Source organism: Rissa tridactyla, chromosome 10 (genome assembly GCF_028500815.1).
Source record: "Rissa tridactyla isolate bRisTri1 chromosome 10, bRisTri1.patW.cur.20221130, whole genome shotgun sequence".
Lineage (NCBI taxonomy): Eukaryota > Metazoa > Chordata > Aves > Charadriiformes > Laridae > Rissa > Rissa tridactyla.
Window position 1 is genome coordinate 7,871,637 of NC_071475.1, and position 25,025 is coordinate 7,896,661.

The following is a 25,025-nucleotide window of genomic DNA, read 5'->3' on the forward strand; positions in this document are numbered from 1 at the left end:
GCAATCCTGCTCCTCCACAGTGCGCCCAGCCTCCTTGCTGGGGCTGGGGGCTCAGCACCTTCCTGGGGACGTGCACAGTAACTATTTGGATGCACACCCCTTCCCGGCCGGAAACTCAGGAAATTGAAGCTATGGAGCTGGGCTCAAGGGCTGTGGGGCCGTCGGAGCAGGACAGACCCTTTTGCTGCTGCTGGGGCAGTTAATTGTCAGTAAGTGCCTGAGGAGCAGCAGAGTGAGGATGCTTGACCCCCATGTACCTACGTGCTGCCTTCCCACGGGCGCCCAGAGCCCGTGTGCGGCCGGGGGCTTCGCTCAGCAATCGAAGGGAGCAGCACTCGGCAGCGTAAACAGTAGGATGTGGTGGGAGCAACGCAGCATCAACCGTGGAACAGCTTGGATTCGGGGAGAAGGAAGGGCTGCACATTACACTGTCTACCCGGGCTGATGCTGGTACTTCTGATGCTTGAAAAGCTGCCGCCTCCGCATCCTCTGCTGCTGGCACGCGAGCATCTCCTAACCCCCAGCAGCGCTGGGACGAGGGAAGGTATCCACCCCAAGCCATCCCCTGCACCCCCGGGGCTGTAACCACGCAGGGGTTATCCTGGGAGAGCGGCTGCACCGCGGGGCAGTGCGTGGGATACCCTCCTTCCCCTCCTTCTCCGAAGAACAAAGTGCCTCCAGCACACCTGAGAAGTAGTGACGCTTAGTTTGAACCCCATGGCGGCGTAGATAACCTGCCAGACTGTGTGTGCACGCAGCTGCCTGCGAGCAGTTTCTGGCCTCAGCTGGTGAGGCCTCCTACATCCTTTCTTACCATCCCTCTTCCCGATGGATCCTACAAAATGACCTCAAACTCCGCAAAAAGGGCCCAAGAGTAGCAAACAACAGACAATCGCGAGTAGCTCAGACAATGCCTGGAAGAGATTTTGGAAACCCTTCCCAGTTTGCAGAGCGGTGCCTTCTGCTGCCCACCCAGTCTCCATCAACAAGCGGGGGCAGGACAGGCTGCACACGCGGGCAGCGGGGCCGGGGGGTGAAAGTGTTACTGCAACTTTCCCAGCAAGCCCAGATACAGGTGTTTGGGTGCAGACCAGTCTGTGAGCTGAGCTAAGAGAAGCCACGCTTGCAAAGAGACACCCTCATAAACTTTCTGGCTTGCATTTCCAGAAGACCGTTGAAAATCATAAAATCATAGAAGTGTCCAGGTTGGAAGGGCCCTTTCAGATCATCGAGTCCAACCATCAACCCAACACTGACAAAACCACCACTAAACCGTGTCCCCCAGCACCACATGCACCCATCTTTTAAATACTTCCAGGGATGACGATTCCACCACTTCCCTGGGCAGCCTGTTCCAATGCTTGACAACCCTTTCAGCTGCTACGTGTTTGTCCCAAGAAGTTGTCACAACACTTTTCTGGACTACAGCTCACATTGCTAAACCCTTGTGGATAGTGAGGCCAATTTTGCATGGATATTGTTCTTGTCCTGTGCTGTTCTAGGAAATATGTAATGGGATGAGCTGTGGATTGGTTCTGCAATGTTGGGGAGAAACGTGTCATGAGAGGCACCACGTGCTGCTTAATCTCATGGCATTTCCTCCACCTTGTTCTCTTTTAGAAACACAAAGACACTCCTTAAATCTCCCTTATTTTGCTTTTCACTTCTTAAGATGCTCACTGTTATGGCCAGAAGCATGAAAGGAACACACCTGCCAGGCAAGGTGGCAATGAAGCAACTTCTTTAGTTAGGGAAATTGCGTGTACAGTGCAAGGATTTTTTTCCATTATTTTTTCATCCTCAATGGAATAAACTCCACCGGCCTGAATGATGACTAGAGATAGCTTTACACTGTCCTACAATAAGATGGCCCGTGCATCTTGGGTGTTTATGTACTGTATATCTGCATACAGGATGTATATTCATGGGGGGGTTACAGTGTCCAAACATCACAGAATGTCGGAGTTATTATGTAGCTGATCTAGTCCTGGGAGAGCAGGAGATTACAACTCAGGGGGGAAAAAAAAGAAGAAAGGCAAATATTTTCTGTACTTACAGTAAATGACAGGAAAGAAGAAAACAAAGTTCCTTCATCGTATCTCGACAGTTTGGCCAAGACTCCTTCCAAAATGGTGACAAACTATGAAGACAAAAAAACCACTGCAATTATTTTTAATAATTGAGCAAGGGCGTAAAAATCAGCATCAGCTTCAAAGAAGTCAGCTGAGCTCTCAGCATCGCCAACCTGTCCCTGAGCACAGCAGACCGGGGAGCGGGGAGAACGGAGCATTGCCTTTGGGGTGCTACATCTCGCTGGGTGGGAATCACCCCTCGGTGTCGTGGGTGACACTGGGGACAGGAGGTGGGTTGCCATGTGGGGGTAAGCCGGTGCAGCCTCTCCGGACAGGGAAGCTGGTGGCTCTTGCTCCCAGTACACAGTGTCAAACACGCAGCTAGTTGGGTATTCTTGCAGAAGAATCGAACTGGCATATGTTGGCGGATTATGTTTAAAGGTCTCCACTGTATAATAGGGATGACTTGTTCTCCAAAAGTTTGAAACTAGCGGAAAACACACCCCACCATCTTTCTCCCTACATACCAATTCCCCTCTGTGTTAGCGCAGCACACCAGACCTACACAACAACCCATGGGAAATGCTGGCAGCTGAGCTAGAGGAGCCGACTCTGATGAAAAACAATTTCCAAACAATTAAACCTGACATTTTGGAATGTATTTCCCACTACCGTCACCTCTAAATTAATTTCTTAGAAGAGCATATGGCGATCTCGCACAAGACGAGTTATTTTGTCCGCACAACCCTATGCGTAGGAGTGATGACCACCTCGGTGTGCCACCCCAACGTCTACGCAGAAGCATTTAGCAGTGCCACCCCCTGACTGCAGCTACCCTCGGTGCCGCGGGGTGATGCTGACCACGGGGTGTTACCCCCATCCCTTAAAACCACTGCTGGCCCAGTACGGCAATCCTGCTAGCAGCATATTACATCTCACGCAGTTCCTAATCATCAAAGAGTCACCACGAAAGGACTGGGAGATGTACGATCTTGCCTGTGAGAAACAAGAAGCCAATTCAACATCTTAATGTGTCACATTTTAATGGAAACGCACATATTAAAAACGCAATGTTAACAGTGAATCACTTCACCTGAAGCCGAAGGTTACCTTTGCCACTAGGAGTGTTATCATTTCTTTGACGGTTTCCTCAATTAGCTCATCTATTTTTGAATGGTACTGGTGCTAAAGAAAAATAAAAGGAGAGGGGGAGGAAAATATTAGCATTGATCACAGGCAAGAGCTCTACGGTTGTCAGCCTCTTCCCTCGGTAAACTGCAATACGTGGTATTAAACCGAAGAATTATGCAGCTTATTACCCTGCGCTCTGCTATAGCGGCCAGTGATTACCTACACCTACAGGAGAGACCTTGAATTCAGGAGAAGCTTACACGCTGCGTTCAGCAGGCACACGGCTCAAGTTAAGCACTTGTTTAAACGCCTCGCTCGGTGACTATAGGACAGAGATAAAACTCCCAACAAACCAAGACGAGCCTTTCTGTCCCAGGAAAAGCCAGCAGGCGGTGCGGCCCCCAGCCCCCGGGTGTGAGCAGATCCGGCCGCAGGAGCCCAGAACCGGCTGACCAGCGGCAGCGCCGGCGGCATCAGCCTTCCCGAGTCTTCAACCCAATTTCTGCACATGCCAAACCTCGCTTAGCTCGGGAGCTCTGACGCAATCAGCTGCAATATGGCTAGAATAGGTACTAAAATACAGTCTTCCACTAATTTAGAAAAGACCTGTTTCCAATACAAGATTTAATTAGTGAAAACATACAGTATATTCTTATTTTCAATGGACTGAGAAAATACTGATTATGACTGCTTTCCAACACAAAACATTTGATTTTTCAGTCAAACATTTCAAGCACTGGTGCTAGTCACTATATTCATTACCACTTGGCATTAATATTGTTTTAAAATGTTAACATCAAATCACATTGAAAGAGACAAATCTGCTTTAAATACTAATCAGACTTTGGGAAGGAAGACTGCGAGGGCTTTACAAATGCTAGATATTGGTCTCAGTGCCTGATCGGCAGCCTCTGAACTGCTCCACAGTTTGGGGATTTTTTTTTTTTTGTGACAGTAACATATTAATACAGGAATTCAGAAAAAAAGAAAATAGAAGTAGGACGCACTTACCCACTCTTTAGCAAACTTTTCAGATGATTGGGGACAGAAATAAAGAGGAAAGTGCAAAAGACAGGAAAAAGAACATATGAAGAGAAACAATAAATAAACGAAGATCTTTAAAAAAGAAAAAGGGACATATGAGAACAGCAGCATCATGCACAGAAAGAATAAGCAATGGAAAATGAAACGTGATCAAAGCCTCTTTTCACTGAAATATGAGAGATGGCTACCTGTAGTATTTGCAGGTGGTAGCACCGGGGGAAGGGAGGGGATTGTACCTAACCGCTGACAGTCTCTTATGGTTTGATTTCGCTGTGAGGGGAAGGCGACGGGCTGTGGACAGGGAGGGATGAGCATCGGGGCAGCTGCGCACCCTCCACGGGAGGTGCCCGAGGGCGATCCCGGCGGTAGGGCAGGGCGGACGGTGCAGCTCTCCCTGGCCAAGGACCCGGCTGGGGCCACCCGGAGCCTGACCCACGCAGGAGGACAGGCTGGCACCGCCACGCCACGGGCAGGGGAAAACGTACATCAACAAGTAAGGGATACTTGCATCTGCAGTTCCTATTTCCATGTCCTGCTTTGCAGGTCAGACATATATATATATACACGAGTTCCTCACAGGGACCATAGCTATGATTAATCTGTTTAACGTAGCGTTAGCCCTTATCAGCTTCCAGGGTTGAGCTGGCCGTTCCCAGCACAGCTGGAGATGTAGCTGCGGGATGACAGGGACCTGTAACAGCTGGGTACGGGTAGGAGCTGCTGATATCCTTGGCACACACAGCTGGGACCTCCTAAGGGAGATGAAGAAGGGATTGTGGGGGTGTCTTCCCCATGATGTGTTCCTGCTGCTGCTGCATTTTCTGCGTGCGTGGAAGACCTCGCAACCAAGGAGTCAGCTAACTGCTTTCATTGGGTAAATCATGAGTTTTAACTCAAAACTGGCTAGCTACGTGCAAAACAATACACTGGGAAATGCACTGACCAATGCATTTCCCACCAAAAGCTTGTTTAAAAAGCAAGTAAGAGCCCTGCTGGAATAAAACCGCAGCTCTGGGAGCAGGAGAGGACCTTGTGTGGTGTTGGTAGGACCCTGACCGCTCGTTCCCATTGCGGCCGCAGTCCCTAGGGCAGATTCAGACCCGGTGTCAGGGCCGGTGGCTGTGCAGAACAGGGCCCGAGAGGCTGTGGGTCCTGCCCTGGGCAGCCCCAGCGATGCGCACCCATCGCCGCCCACCCTGCGGCCCCAGCTCCACCTTGGGATGACCAGCATTGGCCAGGACGGGGCTGGAGAAGGTGAAGGTTTGGAAAACCACTGCCTGGTACTGCTTTCACAGGCGCCTGGCTCGTAAACCAGCGCTTCCAACAGCTCCTTCTGCATTTCTTATGAAAACGCCCAAGGTTAAAGATCGCATAACTGGTTTGCTTTACCCAGCATAGCCCCCACCTTCGATCGAGTTCATCGCAGCTTTCTATTAGCTCAATTATTACAATCCATAATCAGTGCACTACAATGATTCAACTTGACTTTATGTGATGAGTATCTTGCCTTGTCATGTAACAGATTGTGTGTACGTTGTATTTCTCTAAGGACCATCTGACCTTAGATATTAAATAGAAACATACTAGACCAACTGAGAAACATTTAATACATACATTTATCCCCTTAGATGTATTAAAAATTCAGAGGAAAAATAAATATTTAAGATGGTAAAGTATGTTTACCAAATGTTTTAACAGCTGCCTTTAGAGACAAGGAAATGGAAATGAAACGATGGGTGTTTGTTTCACAGGGTAATGCTCGCAAAATGCATTCAAGTATCTGTCAACGTGAGTGTCACTGAAGGTGGTCTTAAAGGGAAGGCCATTGGGGTGGGAGGGAAACCGCAGGAGCCAGGTCAAATAATGTGTTGAGAGAGTCTCTGCTCACGTACAGCTTGGACCAGAAAAATCAGAAAAATCAGCTTGGTCAGAAAAAATCAGTGGTTTGTATCTAACCAAAACGTCTGCTCCAGCTAGGTCTGGGCAGGCGCCCCTGCCTGAGCACCGCGGTGGGCAATCTGAGCCCTTTTTGCTGCTTTTGAACTGTCTGCAAAGGGACCGTGTATTTTAGGAGCCAGGTGGTGGCTGTGGCACTGAGCGTCCATCCCTCCCTCCCCGGCCCTCCCTCCCCAGCGGGGCTGCCGGTGTTCACGCACCGGGGACGGGGGACTGAGGGACTCCACGATCACAGACCCATCTCCCCGAATTATGCAGGAAGACACAGGCTCGAAACCCACTTTCTCATCGCTCTGCTGTCTATCTGACTGTCTCATCATTTCCACCGGGGACGGGAAGAGGCGGGGTGGCATTTTGTCCTCCCCTCGTGGGCTGTAATGACAGATCTATATCTTAACTTTTACCCCGCCCCAGCACGACCATCTCAGCGCACAGGCTTAGACAGCTTCAAGAAGAGGAGATGGAGGTAGCCGAAATACAAAGTGGCACGAGCGAATGGAGGGGGAGGTAGGATGCTCATTAAAAGGAAGGAAAGAAAAAGGGAGAGTGTATAAAATACTGCAGCCCTCAATGGTAACTTATGCACCGATAATTTACATCTGCTTTACAGGTCTATTAGTTCAGCTATCTGTTAAAAACCTCTGCTTGCCACAGGAGACAGGCTGTCTCCAGGCACCTTCTGGAAGCGGCACAGGCAGATTTGCAGAGCGAACCCCGGCTGCGGATGAGAACCTGCTCCCCTCTCGCTGGCGGTTTGACTCAGGCCGAACGTGCAATGCGACCGATGCTCAAAATCTGGAGGAAACTGTGGCAAGCACTGAGCATCACAAGTTAGCATGGGAAGATGCAGCCAGTGCCCTGTCACACTATATCCAGACGCAGCTAACATTACCAGTCTCGTGCCATCGGTTATACTTAATACTGACAATTAAGTCAGTAATTAATACTTAACCTGACAATTTATTGAATGCAATGAGCTTGTTCTGTCATGATATTGGAATCTGCTTGATCTCCAAAACATCCTGGTCCCCAGGGACTGTGCTAGTGTAATGCACAAGGGTTTGAGCCTGGTTTGCAGCGGGGAGAATCGCAACCATGGACCTTCCTGGCTGACGGGGCGCTGCCAGGGCAGATGCTGCAGCAGCTGCGGGCTGAGGGATTTGGGGAGACAAGTGGGTATGAATATGGAACAGAAAATGATGGAGAAGTTCATGTCCAGGCTCAGACAACAAAATCCCACTCAAGATCTGCCTCAGCTGAGCTGGAGGACGAAGGAAAAACCTGATGATGAGCAGCCTGAAACCTCTCTTGCAAGGTGACTGTCACAAATAAAATGTCCTAACGGAAACATGTATAAGAAAAAGAAAAAGAACAGCTGGGTCTGATCCAAACACCACTGACACCAGGGCAAGGACCCCTGCTGCATCCAGCGGCCTTTGGAGCAAGTCCTCCCAGAGGAACAGGGTGAGGTAAACAACCGAAAAAGGAAACACAACTGGCAATGATTCACTGCAAAATCCGACCATGGAAAGTTGTAGCGAAAGGGCTTATCCAGGAAATGCTGACAAGCAGCAGGATAGGGGCGCCAACCAGTATTTGTGAATTTATTCTAGACTGGTATATGAATATTTAATTTGGCTTGAAGCCACTGTAGCAAAATGATCATTATGATGCATTTAATCTAGTCCAATTTACCATGTCTTTCTAATTCACAGATCAATTCACAGAAACTTCAGAAGAAAAAATGGCTTCAGAAGAAAAAAATATATCAGCAGTTAACTGAAACAGGTTTGTTGTTTGCCAACTTGAGCCATTAAGAACTTGGAATTCCAGGACCATCAAGTGTGCTGATCATAGCCAGTACTCAAGGAAGTCACAGCAGCTGGAATTTCAGTTTACTTTTGGAAGTTATCTATTTTGGTGGTTTTTTGTTTTGTTTTGGGTTTGTTGTTTTCTTTTTTCTTTCAAGCATCACAGCAACAACACTTCTGTTTGCCTTATGTTTGTCTACAGAAAATAGTCATATACAGAAAGTGTATTGCCGGCACCTGGCTCCAAGGTGCAGTTAATGACTTGATCTGTATGGTCATGATGCATCAACCAAGCTTGAGAGATACCTTATGCACACCACGGTCCTTCCAAAAAGTCACTCCTAAGTGCCAGCAATTCTGAATGTGTATATTAATTACATTTATTTGAGAGCAACCCCCTGCACGTTCATCTGCACGCTCTATGCGGAAAGGGTAAATCCACAACTGGTAACGCCTCTGACACTAGCACAACAGGAGATAGGAAAATTCATGACATCATTGCCTTAAAAAGCTGTGAAAGGAAGAACCTGCATTTTTACCTCTTGGCCCATTTCCATACTGCAAAGCTTTGTTGACTGAGCTTTGGCATCCACCATGACATTAAACATGGTGCATATTGATTGAGGGACTCGGAAATCTGTTGACCGGCTGGTTTTCTGCAGCTTTACTTCAAATGCAATCCTGGTTCTGTTAAGGGAAGTAGAAAAAGACATTTCAGTTGCTTTTAGACATACTGAAACTAGTAATAATGTGAAACAATGCTGAGAAGAGTTCAATAAACCAGAAAGCCACATGCTGCTGGGAGCGTTGTAGTGCAATTGTTACAAATGTGCTTGTACTAAAAACGATTTTCCAGTTTAAAGAGAAATCCACTTTCCAGAATACACACTATTTATAAAGTGTGCAACAGCCTCAGTGAAACCATGACTTTCTCATGCTTGATAAACAGTGTGATGATGTTACAAACAGCAGTGTCAACGTACACCTATAATTTGATTGCATTAGCTGATTTATAACCACAGACAAATAGCAAGCCTGACGCATTAAAGGAAGCTCCTATTGCTCCATGATACCAATTACAAATAACAGAAGCACATTCACCGCTTGACTGAAAGGACACTGCCAGATCACTGCATTTTTAGGTCTACATCATTTTATTCGCTTGCTGCAAGTTCCTAATCATCTCATAAGTTTGCAGACGTGGTTTTTCTGAAGCCTATGTACTCACCAGGTACGAACACATGCATCGCCCCAGCCCGCACCTCTCTGCTCTCCTGAGCTTTCACTGGGCTCAGATTTGACATCCCTGGCAGTTATAAACCGTGTTACACCAAGAGCTTTGTTGGGCCAAAGACCACAGGATTGGATCCCGTGTCGTATTTTAAAATCCCAAGGCACCTGTGACTCTGTCATGGGGAATACTCTGCCGTACGGCGGGCATCACCTTGCCTTTCTCTGGAGCCCCTCTGCAGATTCCTGAGGTACTTCACTAATCTAACCTAACACGGAACAATTATCGCATCAGAGAGAACCTGCCAACAAATTAACATAGAATTTAGAAATAATAAATAATATCAGCTGCAGCTCAGGAATAACTCTGATCTTGAAAGATCCCCCCAAGGGTTATGCAAATGAAAACTCATTTACAAATGTGAAACTCCCGTTCTCGGGATGAGATCTGGGCTGGCACATAGGTCCTCCCGCCCGGATTTATTAGCGAAACCGGCCTCCCTTGCAAGGGCTGCTTTCCTGACAGCATCGAAATACAACCGAGTGCGGAAGGCGGGGTGGCTCCTCCATGGTATTCAACAGTTCAGAGACAGACGCGAAGAAAAATGTTGTGTCAAACTGAAATTGCTAAAGAAACCTTAGCCAGGCCCTGTTTGCAGGTGATATAAATAGGGAAGGCAGCATATTGGTTTACATCAGCAGTGGCATTTGAACTGATTTAATTACCAGTGCCAGATTTAGCCTGGACTCGGGGACTAGAATCTTGATAATTACTGAAAGGACCCAAAGTGTCTGGGATTTTCCATCTCCTCGCAGAGATGAGCATGTTCCTACTTACTTATGCTCAGAACCATTATATATAGTCATATCATTACAAGCTGGGCCAGGTTTTTACAGAGGGGCAACATATTTGTAGAAAGGTTGAAGCAGTTGGGAAGAAAAACCAAGCCCTGGCTTCCCGGCACACAAGCTCTTCTTCAGATGTACCTGGAAATTTGCTTATTTTTCCCAGTTAGTTGAGCTAACCTGGTTTGATTTCTATAGATCATGGCAGCTACAATTGCACTGCAGGTGTAGCAAAGGTGCCTTGGTTCCAATTTAAACAATAAAAAAATAAAAAAAAAAAGAAGAGAAAATAAGTGTTTTGCTGGCAGTGCGAGGGGCAGAGCAGAGAGCAGAGCTCCAGCACTGGCTTTGCTCCTAAAGGACGGTCTGACAACGGGAGGACAACTGAAGCTCAGCCAAAGGACCAAAGATGAGCTGCTGCAATAAAGGGGGACTTGCTCAATGCCAAAGACATCACGACCACCTCATTGCACTTAAAATGCGCTGGGGTTTATTCCAGAATGGTGAGAGAGCAAGCCTGGAGCTGCCTCTCTTCCAGTCTCCTGCCTGCCTCTCGGGGACCGAACGTGCCTTCTCCTGCGGTGACATGGCGTATCCAGACTGTGAGGAACGTATGAACAATAAATGCCACGCTCGCGCTTGCAGAGTGGCCAGGCAATTGTGGTACATCACATCACACATTGCAGCTAATATTAGCATCCACCAGCTGTATTTGGCACCCATTTTTCCTTTGGTTCATCTCTTTTTCTATTAATTTCTGCACAATGGAACGCAAAGCTCATTTCTGCCTTCTGCCTCGTCACCTCTGATGCCAAATGGACATACATTACTGTGGAAAGGTTGGAAATTTAACCTCAACATTTTGCTTTCAAAATGACAGCTGCCTGTATGTTCAGAAGTGTTTTAAGAAACCCCTGCAGGTGAATATCCTATAATGTGGCTGATGACACAACAGCTTTTCTCAATAGGCAGCCGGTGTGAAACCTGTGTGCCATGCCACACACCATCCCCTCCCCGGGATCACTTTTTTCCTTGTTTTTCCATGGATTTGTGTTTTTCACGTGGGTGCTGGGCTCTTACTTAGGGCTACGCCTTCAGCTCTCAACCTCGTCGACAGCAAACTGCATTCACAAAGACTTGACCTCGTGTGCGGCACCAAAAATAAGTAACTACTTACAAAGCTTGAAAGAATGGGTAATTTATTGCCTTATCGTGAATATGCACCCTCCAGAATCTCAACAGAGAAGTGTTTGAGAGAGGCCACAAACCGCAGCAATAGGGTGGCTTTCTACCACGTCTGTGCTGGGCAGAGGTGAGCAGGCGTCACTAATAAGTGGTGGTTGAAGTGAAGCTTCATTGACAGTAAGATAGAAAAAAACATTGCATCCTGTGAGCTCCTATGTGAAACGTGACTAGTTCGCTCAGAGGCACGTACCTTTTCACGCAGGACTCGATCATGTCACTCGCCATGAGCTTCAAGCGTTGCTCTAAGTGTTTTCCAAACTCCTCCTCGGGCCAGTGCAAATCCCGAATGAAGGTCTGTAGGGCATCAAGTTTCCAGAACAGATCTTCCGAGGTGCCTGATCCATTGCTGGCAGGGCAAAATGAGAACAAAAGTCATAAGTGGCATCAGGCTCTTTGTAACCTGATGTGGAGACCATTCCTGCAACAAGTGTAGAGCAGACAGTAGTTTCATACACAGGACAACGCTGGCAATCTCCACCATCAGGATTTTGAGTTTTACCATACAGTTGCCTAATCTACCTTGCTGTCATCACCCACAAAACTTTCCAGACCAGATGAGTAAGACAACATTATGAGTTACACATATTAACAGGAAGAATGTGTGTATGGTAAAAATCAGCCTTAGTTAATAACCACATTAATGTATGTGATTATTAAGAATTAAGGCCAGAAATTGGGGCAGAAAATCCTCGATCAGTAATAACTGCCATACTAGACTGTATGCAGTTATTAAGTTTTTGGGTTTCATGCAATTCTCCCCCCTCCGAATTATACCTTGAGTTTGCCTTGTCCCCCCCAGTGAGGCCCCCGTTGCCAGGTAAGGGACTGTGCTAACAAGTGGTGAGCGAGGACACACTTTATCTCTTGAACAGCTGAAAAAAAATCGGGGTAAGTCAATTGAGCTAAGGGCACTAGGCATCTCTTATCGAGGAGTTTTAGCAGGATTGACCGCTGCACCTTTTCACAGATCTGCCTCTTGCAAAGGCATCTACAGGACAACAAATTTCCTTTTTTTTTTTTTTTTTTAAATTTATTTTGCAACATCTTTGGTCTGTCACAAAACTCTGAATTTCTCTCCCAAGCGTATATTCTCGTACCCACACCCCTGCCCAGATGGAAGTCTTTGGTCCTGCAGTGTGTAGCTACACCGGCTCTTTTCACAGTATAATTATATCTCAAACCTCCACTTACGGAATAAAAATACAGAACTGGATTGCGGTCTGTTTGTGCAGAGAAATTTATGCATCCATAACCCTTTTCTCTCCCTCTCTCCTTCTCCCTTGCTTTTTTTTTTTTTTTTTCCCCCAGAACAATTACCAAGGGAGCTTCAAGAGTTTCAACCCCCTCCTCGCATACCACTAATGCTAACACGGTAATTTAGAAGATATTTGACACGCCATGCATTACCACTCGTGCTGACATCATCTATAGAAACAGGTGAGGGAGGGTGTTTCTATTGTGACAGATGCCAGCTGCATTGAGTTAATGCTAGAGGAGGTCGGAGCTAATGCACACACGGCTACCGCAAGGTGAGAACAGTAGTCCCAACATGCTAGAGGGGTCCTGCGGGGTCCTGTGCTAACAGAGTTAACGAGATAAAGAATGAATCGTCTCGGTTGTAGGAGAAACGTATCTGACACTAAGCAACAGGTAAACATGTCCTTGATGGAGGGGAAGGGTGAGTAAAAGGAAACCAGGGAGATGAAAAGATAAAGAATCAGGCATTTCCGTTAACCAGGGGACCAGTCTGTACACCAGTCTCAAGCGTTCCTCTACCGACAGTTTTCAGTTTCGCCCAGTTCAAACCTATGCTTGGGTAGAAGTAAGCTTCAACAGTCTACGTCCAGTTTTGGAACTGCATGAATTTATGGTTTAAATAATTAAATACATACAAATACAATAATTGGTATTTACTGCAGCAACATTATGACACTGAAGTTGGTTGCAAAATTTTTAAAGTATTATTCTTGGTCTCTTTCTCATTTTTGATTAGGGCTCCGTGCAAGTAAACAATGTAGCACATTAATTTCCAAGAGGCACTGTTAATACCTTGCTTGTGAGCACCGCAGTTGCTGTCATCACACAGGCAGCTTGCAATACACCATTGATGCTCAAGCGTTTTCAGAGGGATTATCCAATTTTCTGCCATGACATGATTCTTATCTTTTCAAGGGCAATACCACAAAGCATGCACAGAGAAAGATTAAAACTTTCAAGTACTCTTTACAGACAACTGCCTAAGCTAGCCTTTAATATAGCTATCTTAGCATGAATATGAGTTGTATAGCTTTGAAACGTAAACGACCGTGCTGATATTGGAAAGGCTTTAAAAATCTATTAAAAAAAAAAAATCAAACATCAGTGTTTGTTTTACTTCTGGTTCGTTACCACTGCCCTGCAATACAGCCTGCACAAGGCAAACGGCAGAGGCATTTTGGTGGACTCCAGGTGTAGATGTAATCGAGGGTGTTTCAGGAACAGCGATGGGGGTAGTTTTGGGGGGCTTCCTCAGTTTTATCTTTTGAGTGAGAAGGTAGGGAAAGAGCAACACATCTGTGTCGGGCTGGCCGAGATCACCCCATGCCAACCCTAAACAACCCTCTAGGAATTCAGATGGAGATTGGCAAGATCTCAGTTCCTGTGCTAGGGCATCTCGGGAGATGAGCTACCTCAAACGCCGAGATTTCGGCCGAGCCCACTGTGTACCACCCTCCACATTGGGACTTTTAAGGGAAATCTGCTATAAAACCAGCAGGTCCCTAATGTGTGCTCAGGATTTGCAATACATTCCCCCTGAGTTCCACCTGTGAACCCTGGGATGCTCGGACAGGGACCTACAAATTGACTGTTTTGACATCGTGCCCGATTTTCCAGGCCATAATCTAAAGCTCACATTGAAAATATCTTTCTTTAGTTGGTCATGGCATTATTCAGGCTGTAATGACGGCTGTGGAGCTTCAATTGCTCTCTGGCGGCTCCCCCAACACAAATAAAAACTGTTGCAGGGTGTTCCTCTTTGTTAAACTGTTTCATCAAAATCAAGACAAAAATTATTATCTGGGAAATGTGGAGCTCGTATTAAATAAAATTCATTTTTAGATCTACATCTGGTCCACAGAAATTGGTTGACTGGCATTGAAATTGGTTCATCTTCTCTTTTGGACAAAACTCTTTGCTGAGACACATAATGTCGCATTATAAGCTCTGTGGTTCGTATGTTGTTCAGACCATGTCCCATTGTCGACAGCTATTTTGTAAAGCAAGATACTTGCTCAAACTCTCAGTGGGAGTAAGACAAATTTTCAAGATTTATACCAAAAATCCCTCAAAATACACATGCCAGAAATTCACTCATGTCTCATTCAGAAAACGTCTAATTAACCGTATCACTCTTTAAAGTTTTATATAATGCACAGAAACAAACAATACATATCCATGCCAAGATTACTTTAAATTTAAATGAGATCTAATTTGAACTGAATACACACTCAGAATCATAAATAGCAGCCATCCATGACGGTGCAGAAAAGCTAGGCATTTGAGGGATGCCTAGTGGGATGTTAACTGGTAGATTTGGTACTTTAGGGAGATTCACATTTGGTAGATTCACATTGGGCAGATTACTTGTTAAACTCCTGTGGAAGAAACAGACAGAAAGAAAAAATACCATAACAGTGACAATGCAGATGTAGCAGAAGCACGTGACACTCATAAACAAATCTGCAAAGTTCACAGCACGACGACAGTTAAAAAACTAAAGCAAAACATTTCAGGAAGAAGCATGAATATGGAAGCTTAAGTGTACTGGGGTTTGCAGTCTGCAATAAAAAGCAAGTTACTTAAAAAAAAAAAAAAAAAAAAACAGAATGAAATGAAGAAGAATCACAAAGTAGCAAATTAACGGAGAACTCAAACGCCTACAGAAAATAACTCCACCTTCAAGTCCCGATACCATTTCAGAGTGCAGAGAGCAGCGTTTCCACAGGAAAAATCTCTCTCATAAGGAAGCGAGTCTCAGTTCTTACACCCTCAGTTGGGCCGGATGAAAGAGCTAAACTAAGGGATCTACTAGGGAACTGGCATTCAAAATAATAAACAGAGAGCTTGAAATTCTAGCCCTTCAGAAGTCCCTAAGAGTTCTTCTTGCCACCAAATTCAACCGAGTTGGGATCTCACTCCAAAACCTCCCTGTTTATCTTACGCTCTGCTAATAACAAAGATGGGCTGATCTGGAGCAACGTAACGGTGAACCACAAGGTCCTTCCTCAGTGAAGACTCGTGCCCTGAGCCTGCCCTTGTGTCCCTGGGTGGGGAGAACAGACGTCCCGCAGGTCGCCCAGCTCCGCATGTGCCCTGCGAACCAACCGCAGGTAGTAAACCCAGGACTGGTATGTGGTCGTTCCTTGGCTGGAAAAGGGCCATGGGGTGACTAAGACATTCAAAGGTCAATTTATGAAGTGTGTGCACTTGGGAGTCACGACTTCAATAAATATTTTCAGATGTGCAACCGTTTTGCAAAAAGAGATCTTTTAAAAGTGGGCCAGCATATTAATTGAATGCGACGTACTCTCCTGAAACTCTGTGCAGTGTAAGAGCACGGCATGCCCAACGCCTGCGAAACACCCTGACCTACTGTAGTGGGCTAGGTCTCTAGTTGTTACACTTGTCTAATTGAATTTTAATAAGCTATATTTTACATGCAAAATAAAAATGTATAGGATTCGCGACTCAGAAGCCAGTTTCAGAAGCATATCTGGTTTCTGCATTAATCTAGTAATACTATATGGCACACGGGGACACAATCCATAGACGGTTTTACAGTCCCATCTGAGGAACAAAACCAGGTGCTTTGACACCGTTTTCTCGGGATCTTTATTTGGGCTGAGTCAAAATGGAATCAGGACTTCAGGATTTCAGCTCCACCCTGCACTGCTGAAGGTACCAAAAGCTTTTCCATGGATGTGCGTGGGCACAGCTTCAGTGTTCAGACCTCCCTGCTTTGGTGACTGCACCAGGACATGCCACCAGAGGAGGTCTCTCCCATGCTCCTGGATGAAATTAGTTACTGTGCTGGCACCATTCTCTGGACTCTTGGAAAACTATTGAATTATACACTATGTCTTTCAAGGAATATTAAAATCTTAGCAACTTCCTCGAGTCATATTTTCAACTCCGTTTCTTACTGCCAGTTTTGTACATCAAAACCCAAAGTAATGGAACTGATCTGGCTATACTGAATAAACGCTTCCTCACGCAACAGAAGAACAGAACCACATCTCTGCAAGAGCTCAGCTTGTCATTGGTGGCAAGTCTTAGGGGATGGACTTTATTCTTATCCTCCCTTTGTGAAAAAAATCCCTTGCTGGGGAGAAAAACCAGAATCCAAAGTCTTTTTCAAGTGGGAAAAAAAAAGCAGCATGTTCTTGTTTTCTTTTGTTTCTGTGATTCTTAGTAGATCTGACTTCACGCTATCTGCTCGTTCTCTTTGTTAGGCAGTAAGCAGATACGAGAATTTACTAACGTAACAAAGCTGTCCATTGTTTCCATTCATAGTGTGTCTGCTATTAAGATGATATGATTATTGAATGAGACACAGACTCCATAGTGATTGAGAGAGTGTTAAATCTTCAGAAACGGCAGTGCATGTGGTTAGATACTGATATGGAATAAATAAAGAAATAGCAAGAGGTGGACAACATATAAATGTATAAGGGAAAGCAACTTAAATAACTTAGCCAGATGGTAAATACATAAATCAGAGGACCTTTGGTTTTAATATTAAAATTCAAGAAGTGACAGTGTTATATTAATAAAAACACTGTATTAATAAAATATGACTTCTAGAGTAAACAGTATACTATATTCACACGGAAACATATTTCTTTTATACAACACATTATTTTGCTGATGCAAGGATATGTTGCAAGAATAAGTTAGTACTCTTAAAACAAAACAAAACAGCAAAATAATGGAGTATATTATGTTAACATACAGTAACTAATTTTAAAAATATTCTCCTGAATTGACATGCACAGTTTTGCAGGTTCAACCAATCTAATTATCTGACTAACAGTTGCAGTGAGACCCGTAAAAAATGATTAATATTCCCAACAAATGTTCCAGCCCGCAGTTGCTCAGACCATAAAACTACAGGTCCAAGATGAGAAACTGTTTCTAGAAGCCAGCCATGCCTATTTAATATAGATGGCTAAATATAACCTCAGCCATCAGGCAGGGAATGTGGGCATTTGCATCAACAAGATGAGGGCTGTCTGATTTAAGACGACTCAGCTTCAGGACTGGATCCTGATACGTTTGATAAAAGACGCGTTCTCTGGAGCTGTATCGCTTGTCTTCTTGGCTCCTTCTGATTCACCCCCGTTTGTGTCTCGTAGCCGTGTAAATGGCTTTCACCTGTGCTGTCTGCTGGGAAATTCTCAGTGCAAACAGACTGGCAACATACCCCTGGACAACATACCAACGCTCACACCGTACTGTAGCACTGGTCACAGAAAACACGTCCAATTGCGCAGGGGCTGCTCCTGTAGAGCTGCCCTAGCACTGAAAGGAGGGCAGAAAAATCACTTTTACTGAGGTGTTCCCTGGTGTCAGAACAGAGCAAAACGAGAGCCTTGTCCATACTTAAATGCTCAGTTCCTATGGGATGCCTGAAATGGTTTAGTGATGGAAGATGCAAACGCCTGTCTCTTCCATCACTGTAAATGCTTACAACCTTACTGCCTAGGCTGAGCAAATGCTCACGAGCAAATCTTTTCGCAAAAGCCTTGATGTGAAGCAAAGAGCTCGATAGTGAAGTAGGCAGTCAAATCTGTGCTCTTCCTCTGACTGACACCCAGAATAGTAACAAAAATACTCATTTTCACTACAACGGTGCTTCTTTTAAGGGGCAACATTTTTCACTAGCATTTTGTAGGAGCAGAACCTCATAAAACAATTAGTATAATCATACTGTTTAAATTCTCACATTTATATCAATGATACATTTACAAATAGTTTGCAAAGGGTTAGCGAGCAATTAATAGATGCTAAAGCCAGGACTACAGTGCAGTAGAGACAGCCATAGGTCAATGAGTAACGTCCTAGTCAAGCGATCGAAACTGGTTGCCATTGCACCGGCTTTAGCATTTGCTCAGAAAGATCTTTCAACACAGACACACACACAGAGACGCACACACACACGTACGTGTCTGCTGGCTGCAAGATAAATCAGCGTTCTCTGAGAAGCTAGCGTGAAAAAAAACACACCGTTGCAAACCCTACTTTTCCAAGACCTCTCAACTCACCAGAGAACAGACCTACTCTGTATCCTCCGTATTTGGATGACTGTGCGAAGGACAAGTGTTCCACATTTCTCTGCGTGGATTCACACAAGCACACCAGCTGCTCTAGCTATAGGGCACGGACCCCCTGCAAATTCAGCAGCTCTGCAGAGGCAGATTACAGAGCCCTCATGAGCACATTACATCGATGCTTCCCCCCCCATGTTTTCAATACTTAACAGTATCTCTTTCACTGGTTGCGATTTCTATACCTAACTCCTCGTAGCATAAGGTGCAGAGTATTCGGCAATGAAAATAGAAGAAATACATGCTTGCAAACTGCCATCTGGTCAGGTTATGGAGGGCTACATATTTCAGCCTCGATTGCAAGCACAAGCATAGAGAAACCCTTTCAAAAGACTCTACGTTATGGAATAATTTCTTGGTTAACGGGAGATAATGAGATTTTCTTCTCACAATTCACTGCAGACATCCAAAGCAGGACAACAGTAAGCTTGGTGGAAGGGAGAGCCATGATGATCTACCTTTTCTGGCCAATCTGAAGGGCTTTCTTCAAAGCAGAGGAAAGCCCCGGAAAAACATACTGCACAGTGTTCCCAATTCCCAAAAAAGCTTTGCTGGAGAGGCGGCAATGGAAGGCCATGCCTTGGATGGGAACCGGCTGGTCTAAACTATTTGAAAATCAACGGCCAAAAGTTCAACTGTGCTGCAGTATGGACATGTAGGGGGAGAGGGAGGTAGATACATGAAGGCAAATCAAACACAGCAAGTCTCTGACCTGAGTTTTTCTGCAAGTTCACTGTCGATCAGACAAAGAGGAGCAGGTGGTCTGCCCAGGAGGCAAAAGATGAAGATGCCTTAACATTTAGTTCTGAACAGAACATCCAAACTGTCATAAGATCCTAGGAATGACACCCCTCTTTTCCCTTACACAGTATGTGCCACCCTCTGTGCGTTCGCCGGTATCTTCCTTTGCCGGGTCGCATCGCGTTAAGCCAGCGTTTGCAACTCGCACTTTTGTGTGCGAGACACAAGAACAAAATACCAACTAGTGAAAAAAAAAAACAAACCCCAAAGCCGGAGTGCATCTTTTCACCAGATGGACACGAGCTTCTTGTGAAAAGCACCCACTTTCCTGCTGGAAAAAATCTTTTGAATACCCAAGCCTGTAAGACAGATAGTCCGTCCTGGGCTTTCGCTTGAAACTGCAACGCTCAAAGCACTCTGTAACTGGAACTCCGGAAGGGAACAACCATTACAAGAGAAGTAAGAAAAGACCTTTTATAACTATCAAAGATAACTTGAAAATGATAGATAATGGCATACCCAGGGATAAAGCATTTTGACAGGCAAGTACCACAGCCAAGTATTTACGGACATCTATAGTTAAGCCACAAAAGTCGTTAAAAGCCAAAATGATGTCAGCTTCTGACAAAAGAAAAAAAGCAGAACAAACTGCTTATTGACTGCCTGACTGAGGCGGACAGGTACAGGGAGTTAAGTGCCTCTGCTTCATAACAGACACGGAAATACAAACATATTCATTACTAAAGCAGAGCTCTGAAACTAAAGTTAATGCTAACTTCAAAGTGCAATTCTGCTTGAAGGAGTGGCTGTAAAAATGGCATTCTCCTACTCGAAAGATCTATTTCTTGTATGTTTTCTGGGTCACATCTGCTTATTTGAAACAAGATTTTTTAGGATTTTTAATCTTGTTAGCCTGTAGACCAAAGACAGCAAATGGAAAGTGAGAGAGAATCCTGAATGCCAGCCACTTAACCCCACTCGAAACAGAGGGGATGATCAGGTGTCAAGAAAAGGCCTGAGATTTGGCAGGCAGAATCCTTACGGATGCTGAAGATGCACAAGAAAGAAAGGAAAAAACCTGGGTACTCAGACTCCAGGTTGCATATGGGAGGCTGGCTGCTGAACAAAAATCTCTTTTCCTTGTAAACGGAACATATTTGGTGTGAAAAGCCCTGAAAGACCACACGTTCTTTTATACAGCAACCTCTGAGAGTGCAGTGCCACTTAACTTCGCCTAGAGAATCACAGAAAAAGCAAGGAAAATAGTCTTTCCAGAGGTCACCTGGTCCAAATCCCCTGTCTGAGCCACCATCAGACTCACGCTGTTTGCCAAGCGTCAATCTTTCTCTTTTAATACCTTTATTAAAAGGAAAAGGCAGTTCTTTTCCTTTGTAGGATCTGACTTGGCTCTTTAGAGCAAGCATGACAGGGTTCAGCGATGCTTCAAAACCTGTGAAATAACAACAGTAATCCAAAGCACATGCCACGTTTTTATCATTCACCAGCTCTCGAGTTCAATTTGGGTTTCTCTCAGGCTACTCATTTCTTGCTGGTAAATCCCTCGTTCTCTAAATTTCATAATTGATTCTGCCCGAATCACCTGGCCCGTGTTTCACCCTGGTTTCTGCACACCTCGTTCCACGGGCCGGGGAGCTGGAACCCGGCGGAGCTGCCCTGGGACACGGGGACACGCAGAGCCACCAGCCGCGGGGCTGACGCGAGAAGCACAACGTGGCACTGTCCCCCCATGGGGTGGGTGGAAAAAATGAATGTTGGGAAGAGTAAGTACAGCAATGGCTCACACAGGTTACCGGGCTGGGCTGAACACAGTGAAGGAAGGGTTTTGGTTTTTTTGTTCTGAAAAGAAGCTATTTGAGTTCAAAAGCAGCATTGGAAAAGGCCTTTTAGAACGGGATCCAAAAAGCCATGCCAGCTAAGAAGGTTTTCACATTTTCATGCTTCCATGTCCAAAGGCACACGGTTGAAACTGAGGCAGCAATGCATTTCAAAAAGCAAATACCATTTCCCTCATTAACTTGAAAACCCTGAAGAGACCAGGCCTTCTATTTTCAGCATTAAACTAGAAAATCTAAAGCACTTTCTGCATGTCCAGTCTAATGTTTGCTAATTCATCTTTGTACGAATCTCCATCCATTTGCACCCAAATTCCGATTGTATCAAAGGAGGTTTCCTTACTTTACTGGCTCCCATGACTCCCGCTCAAAGCCCCTGTGAATTGACTGTGCAATTGAGGACTCCATCAGATCGACATATCTAACAACAAGTGGAGCAAACAGGTCTTGGAGGTGTTTGTGGAATTTTCCATTGCACAAATTATCTAGAATAGATAAATAAAAGTATAGTAAGACACTACTGTTACTAAAAGCTCTGTAACAAACCACAGCGTGGCACTTCATTACACAACAAATTTGTCAGCAAACAAGAAGAAACTTCAAGAACATAACAGGAGCTGGCATCAGGCACCAATGTTCACGACAAAGACAGCGGGAATGGCTTCTTACTCCAAACAAATAAACAGACAACAAATCTTCTTCTCCATTAATGTCAAACTTACAAATACGTCATTACTTCCTGTGAATCAAATGGATGTAAGAAATACAGCATGGCAAACATTATGGCTTTAGCAGGTAGGAGAATCATTTCTTCTTTGGTTACTCACGACCGTGATGCTGGAAAATGGTCTCTGAGGGTGAGTCCCTGGTTTTTTCACGTGGTCTTACTGGGGCCCTGGTCTGGGACCTAACTGCAGGCAACGCCAATTCTGCCACCAGCTCCCCGGGGAGCGGCAGGACCAGCCGGGAGAGGGCCAGGTCCCCAAGGGCTTTGAAGGCATGGGCTCATGTGCTTTGGAGAGGAGCCTTATTTCACAAAGCACCGTTCTGAACTACTCCTGCTTCCATTTTACTTTAAAATTTTCCTCCCTTCCATAAAATCTTTTTAAGCAGGGACTGTTTTACTCCATGTTAAATAAATGCAGTACACACATATAAAACGATACACACACATTTAATGACAGTGAGATAGAGTACCTAATTCCCTGCTTATCAGGCAGCCATTACCAAGAGACGTGAGAAGATGAAGCAAAATAGAAGTTCAACTTCTCACCTTCGACCGAGGCATTTGATTTAAGGGGTGTCTGTGTGCCTTTTTTCTAGTGGAAATGGAACAAAATCAAGCTGATGCTAAAAGAGCATGTACTGTAAATCTCTACCCATCTCAGTTCTCTGTGCAGTACGGAGAGGCTGAAAGTATTGTCAGTAACCTGAGCTGCCCACTGAAAAAGAAATGATCAAAATACAATACATACAGTCACTACGGAGGGAATCGTTTAGGAGCTGAAAGAGCGGAAAGCTGTCCCAGGTGTCTGGGGGTTGCACCTCTAACGCAGCATCCATATCCACTGCAAACAGGGACAGGAAGGTCTCCGCGTGCTCGACCATTAAGTCTGACCACCAAGCAAAGGCCTTCAGAGTTGGTAGAAAAAGATAACAGAGAAGTATATTAGTTCTTATAAAGCACAGGAAAAGATGTTAGGCCACATATCTCAAAAAAAAAAAAAAAAAAAAAGAAGTGCATCCCATGGAAACTACCTTTATTGTAAAGAGAACAGTGCTTTAAAGCGCTAGCCTGCACTGACAGTGCTAATCACAGGAATTAGGCACTGCTATTTGAACGCAAAGGTTTCTTGTAGAGGATCTGTTCAGAGCTCCACCGCAAAGGCACGCAGCTGTAACACGGCAGAGAAGGTTTCGTCTGTTCAATTTACAATAAATGACTTCATTCATCGTTAATTACACTAATTATCAGAAAAATCAACTAATTCTTATTCTGAAGTATAGAAATTTGGGAGTGTCTTCACTGCGCTTGTGGGTTTTCTGCTGCACTTTTCAACAGTTTAAATTTTCTTTGGATTCACTACTTCTATTTGTCTCGAAAAACCAGAAGCTAAGACATTAAAATCTGTCCTAAATCACTCACGCTCTTTAGAAATATTTCAAGCATCACCGGTAAAAGTTATTACAGCACTGTTCATTTTACATGGTTAAGCTATATACATCCATAGAAACACATTACCACCTTCATAACGCTACTGATTAGGAAACCGATTACAAAGCTCTATTATCAACATGCCAAGATAAAAAAAAATATATCTACGGCAAGCCTGTATTTTCACAGAGGCAGGAAAAAAATCATATCTAAACTTGAAAATCAAAAAATATCAGTGAAGTAACTCATTCTCATGCACGTGGGTCCTTAAAATTCAGTGTTCGGGCTCTCTGACGTGACATTCACATCATACATGGCTCAGATGTGAATGCTGCAAACGCATGCATGCGTGTTTAGTAATCACTTCTGGCTGGGAACATGCAATATGAGAAGTGCTGTCGTTAGGACCATGTGCTGTCATTTCGAAGTGATAGGAAATTACTCAGGGACTTAAAAGGATCTAAGAAACAGCTTTCTGGCACTTTGCAAGAAAAAAGAAACCTCCAGCATAGGCACAAGACCGGAGATGAAACGGGAAAGACTGGGGATAGATGAATCAGTTCTAAGAGGAACTGCCAGTCAGGGAGAGGTATTTTTTGCGGATTTTAGCAGACATGAATAAGCAAGATGGACTTTCACTTTCTCAGGGCTCGGTTCTGATTCACTGATGAAGAACTGCACTGATGTGCAGGGCACAGCTCCAGCTGATGGTTCACTCGGCTGTAGGGAGGGAGCAGTGCCCCAAAACCAGGTTACTGCCACAGACCCCTTTAATTCTTCTTATTCTGGCCTGACTTCTCAGCTGCCATGGGGCAGGGGGTCTTTGGGACTACTCCCACTCCTTCATTACCCCAAAATATAAAGCAGACTGACATTGCCCTGCTATTATCCCATGAGTTGATACAAAACTGGTGTTAAGACATACATAGGTTGGATGTGGCACTGGGCGTTAGGTGCCCAGAGCACATCCAAGATGTAAAATCATCAAAACAAGTCAATAACTCCCAAACTAATCTTAGTATTGGGCCTGCCCTGCCACAGGGGTGAAGCTGTGGATGAGGCGGGCTGTGCCCTGGGCAAACGCTGTGCCTGAGGGGCAACACCAGCAGGTTACAGTGTCCCCGTGGTCACGGTGTGAGGACAAGGTAGCCACACTGGGCTCCTTTGCCTGTACATTGCCACCAGCCCCATGAACATGGAAGAAGCCGTCGGGCACTGCTGCAGCACCCCGGGGTGCTTAGAAAGCTCAGTCTCAGATGTGCTGGTGGCCCTGGGTGTGTGCAGAGTCATTACTCTGGAAAAGCCGAAATCGAGGAGAGGGAACCCTCATGCATGGCAATGCTCTTCAGATCTTCCTCCCATGCTTGGTGCTGGTGTCCAACTGAGCGCATGGCTGGATGCCTGGGGGGTCGAATCACTGCAAAACCGCACAGGAACCAAAAACATCAAGAACCAGGTCTGCTCCTGATGTCTGCTCAAACCTTCTCCCCAAAGCGCAGGTGGGACACCAGCGGACGCTGAGCCATGGGGCTGTGGAGGTTCCTCTTAAAATTGGTAGCTCTCGCCTGCGGTTT

General features: G+C 45.2%; 1 protein-coding gene across 2 annotated transcripts in view; it reads right to left on the reverse strand.

Annotated features, from left to right (window-relative positions):
* The window catches only part of CADPS (calcium dependent secretion activator), a 221,572-nt gene that overhangs the window by 28,358 nt on the left and 168,189 nt on the right, over positions 1-25,025 (reverse strand). The window contains exons 18-24 of one of the 2 annotated variants that reach the window (XM_054216195.1): positions 22,772-22,928; positions 21,640-21,781; positions 14,824-14,970; positions 11,526-11,681; positions 8,554-8,701; positions 3,183-3,257; positions 2,057-2,140 (exon numbers count right to left, since the gene is read on the reverse strand). In XM_054216195.1, coding sequence (XP_054072170.1) covers positions 2,057-2,140; positions 3,183-3,257; positions 8,554-8,701; positions 11,526-11,681; positions 14,824-14,970; positions 21,640-21,781; positions 22,772-22,928 — 909 coding nt within the window. The remainder of the gene's footprint in view (positions 1-2,056; positions 2,141-3,182; positions 3,258-8,553; positions 8,702-11,525; positions 11,682-14,823; positions 14,971-21,639; positions 21,782-22,771; positions 22,929-25,025) is intronic. The other variant, XM_054216196.1, reaches the window with a different exon arrangement.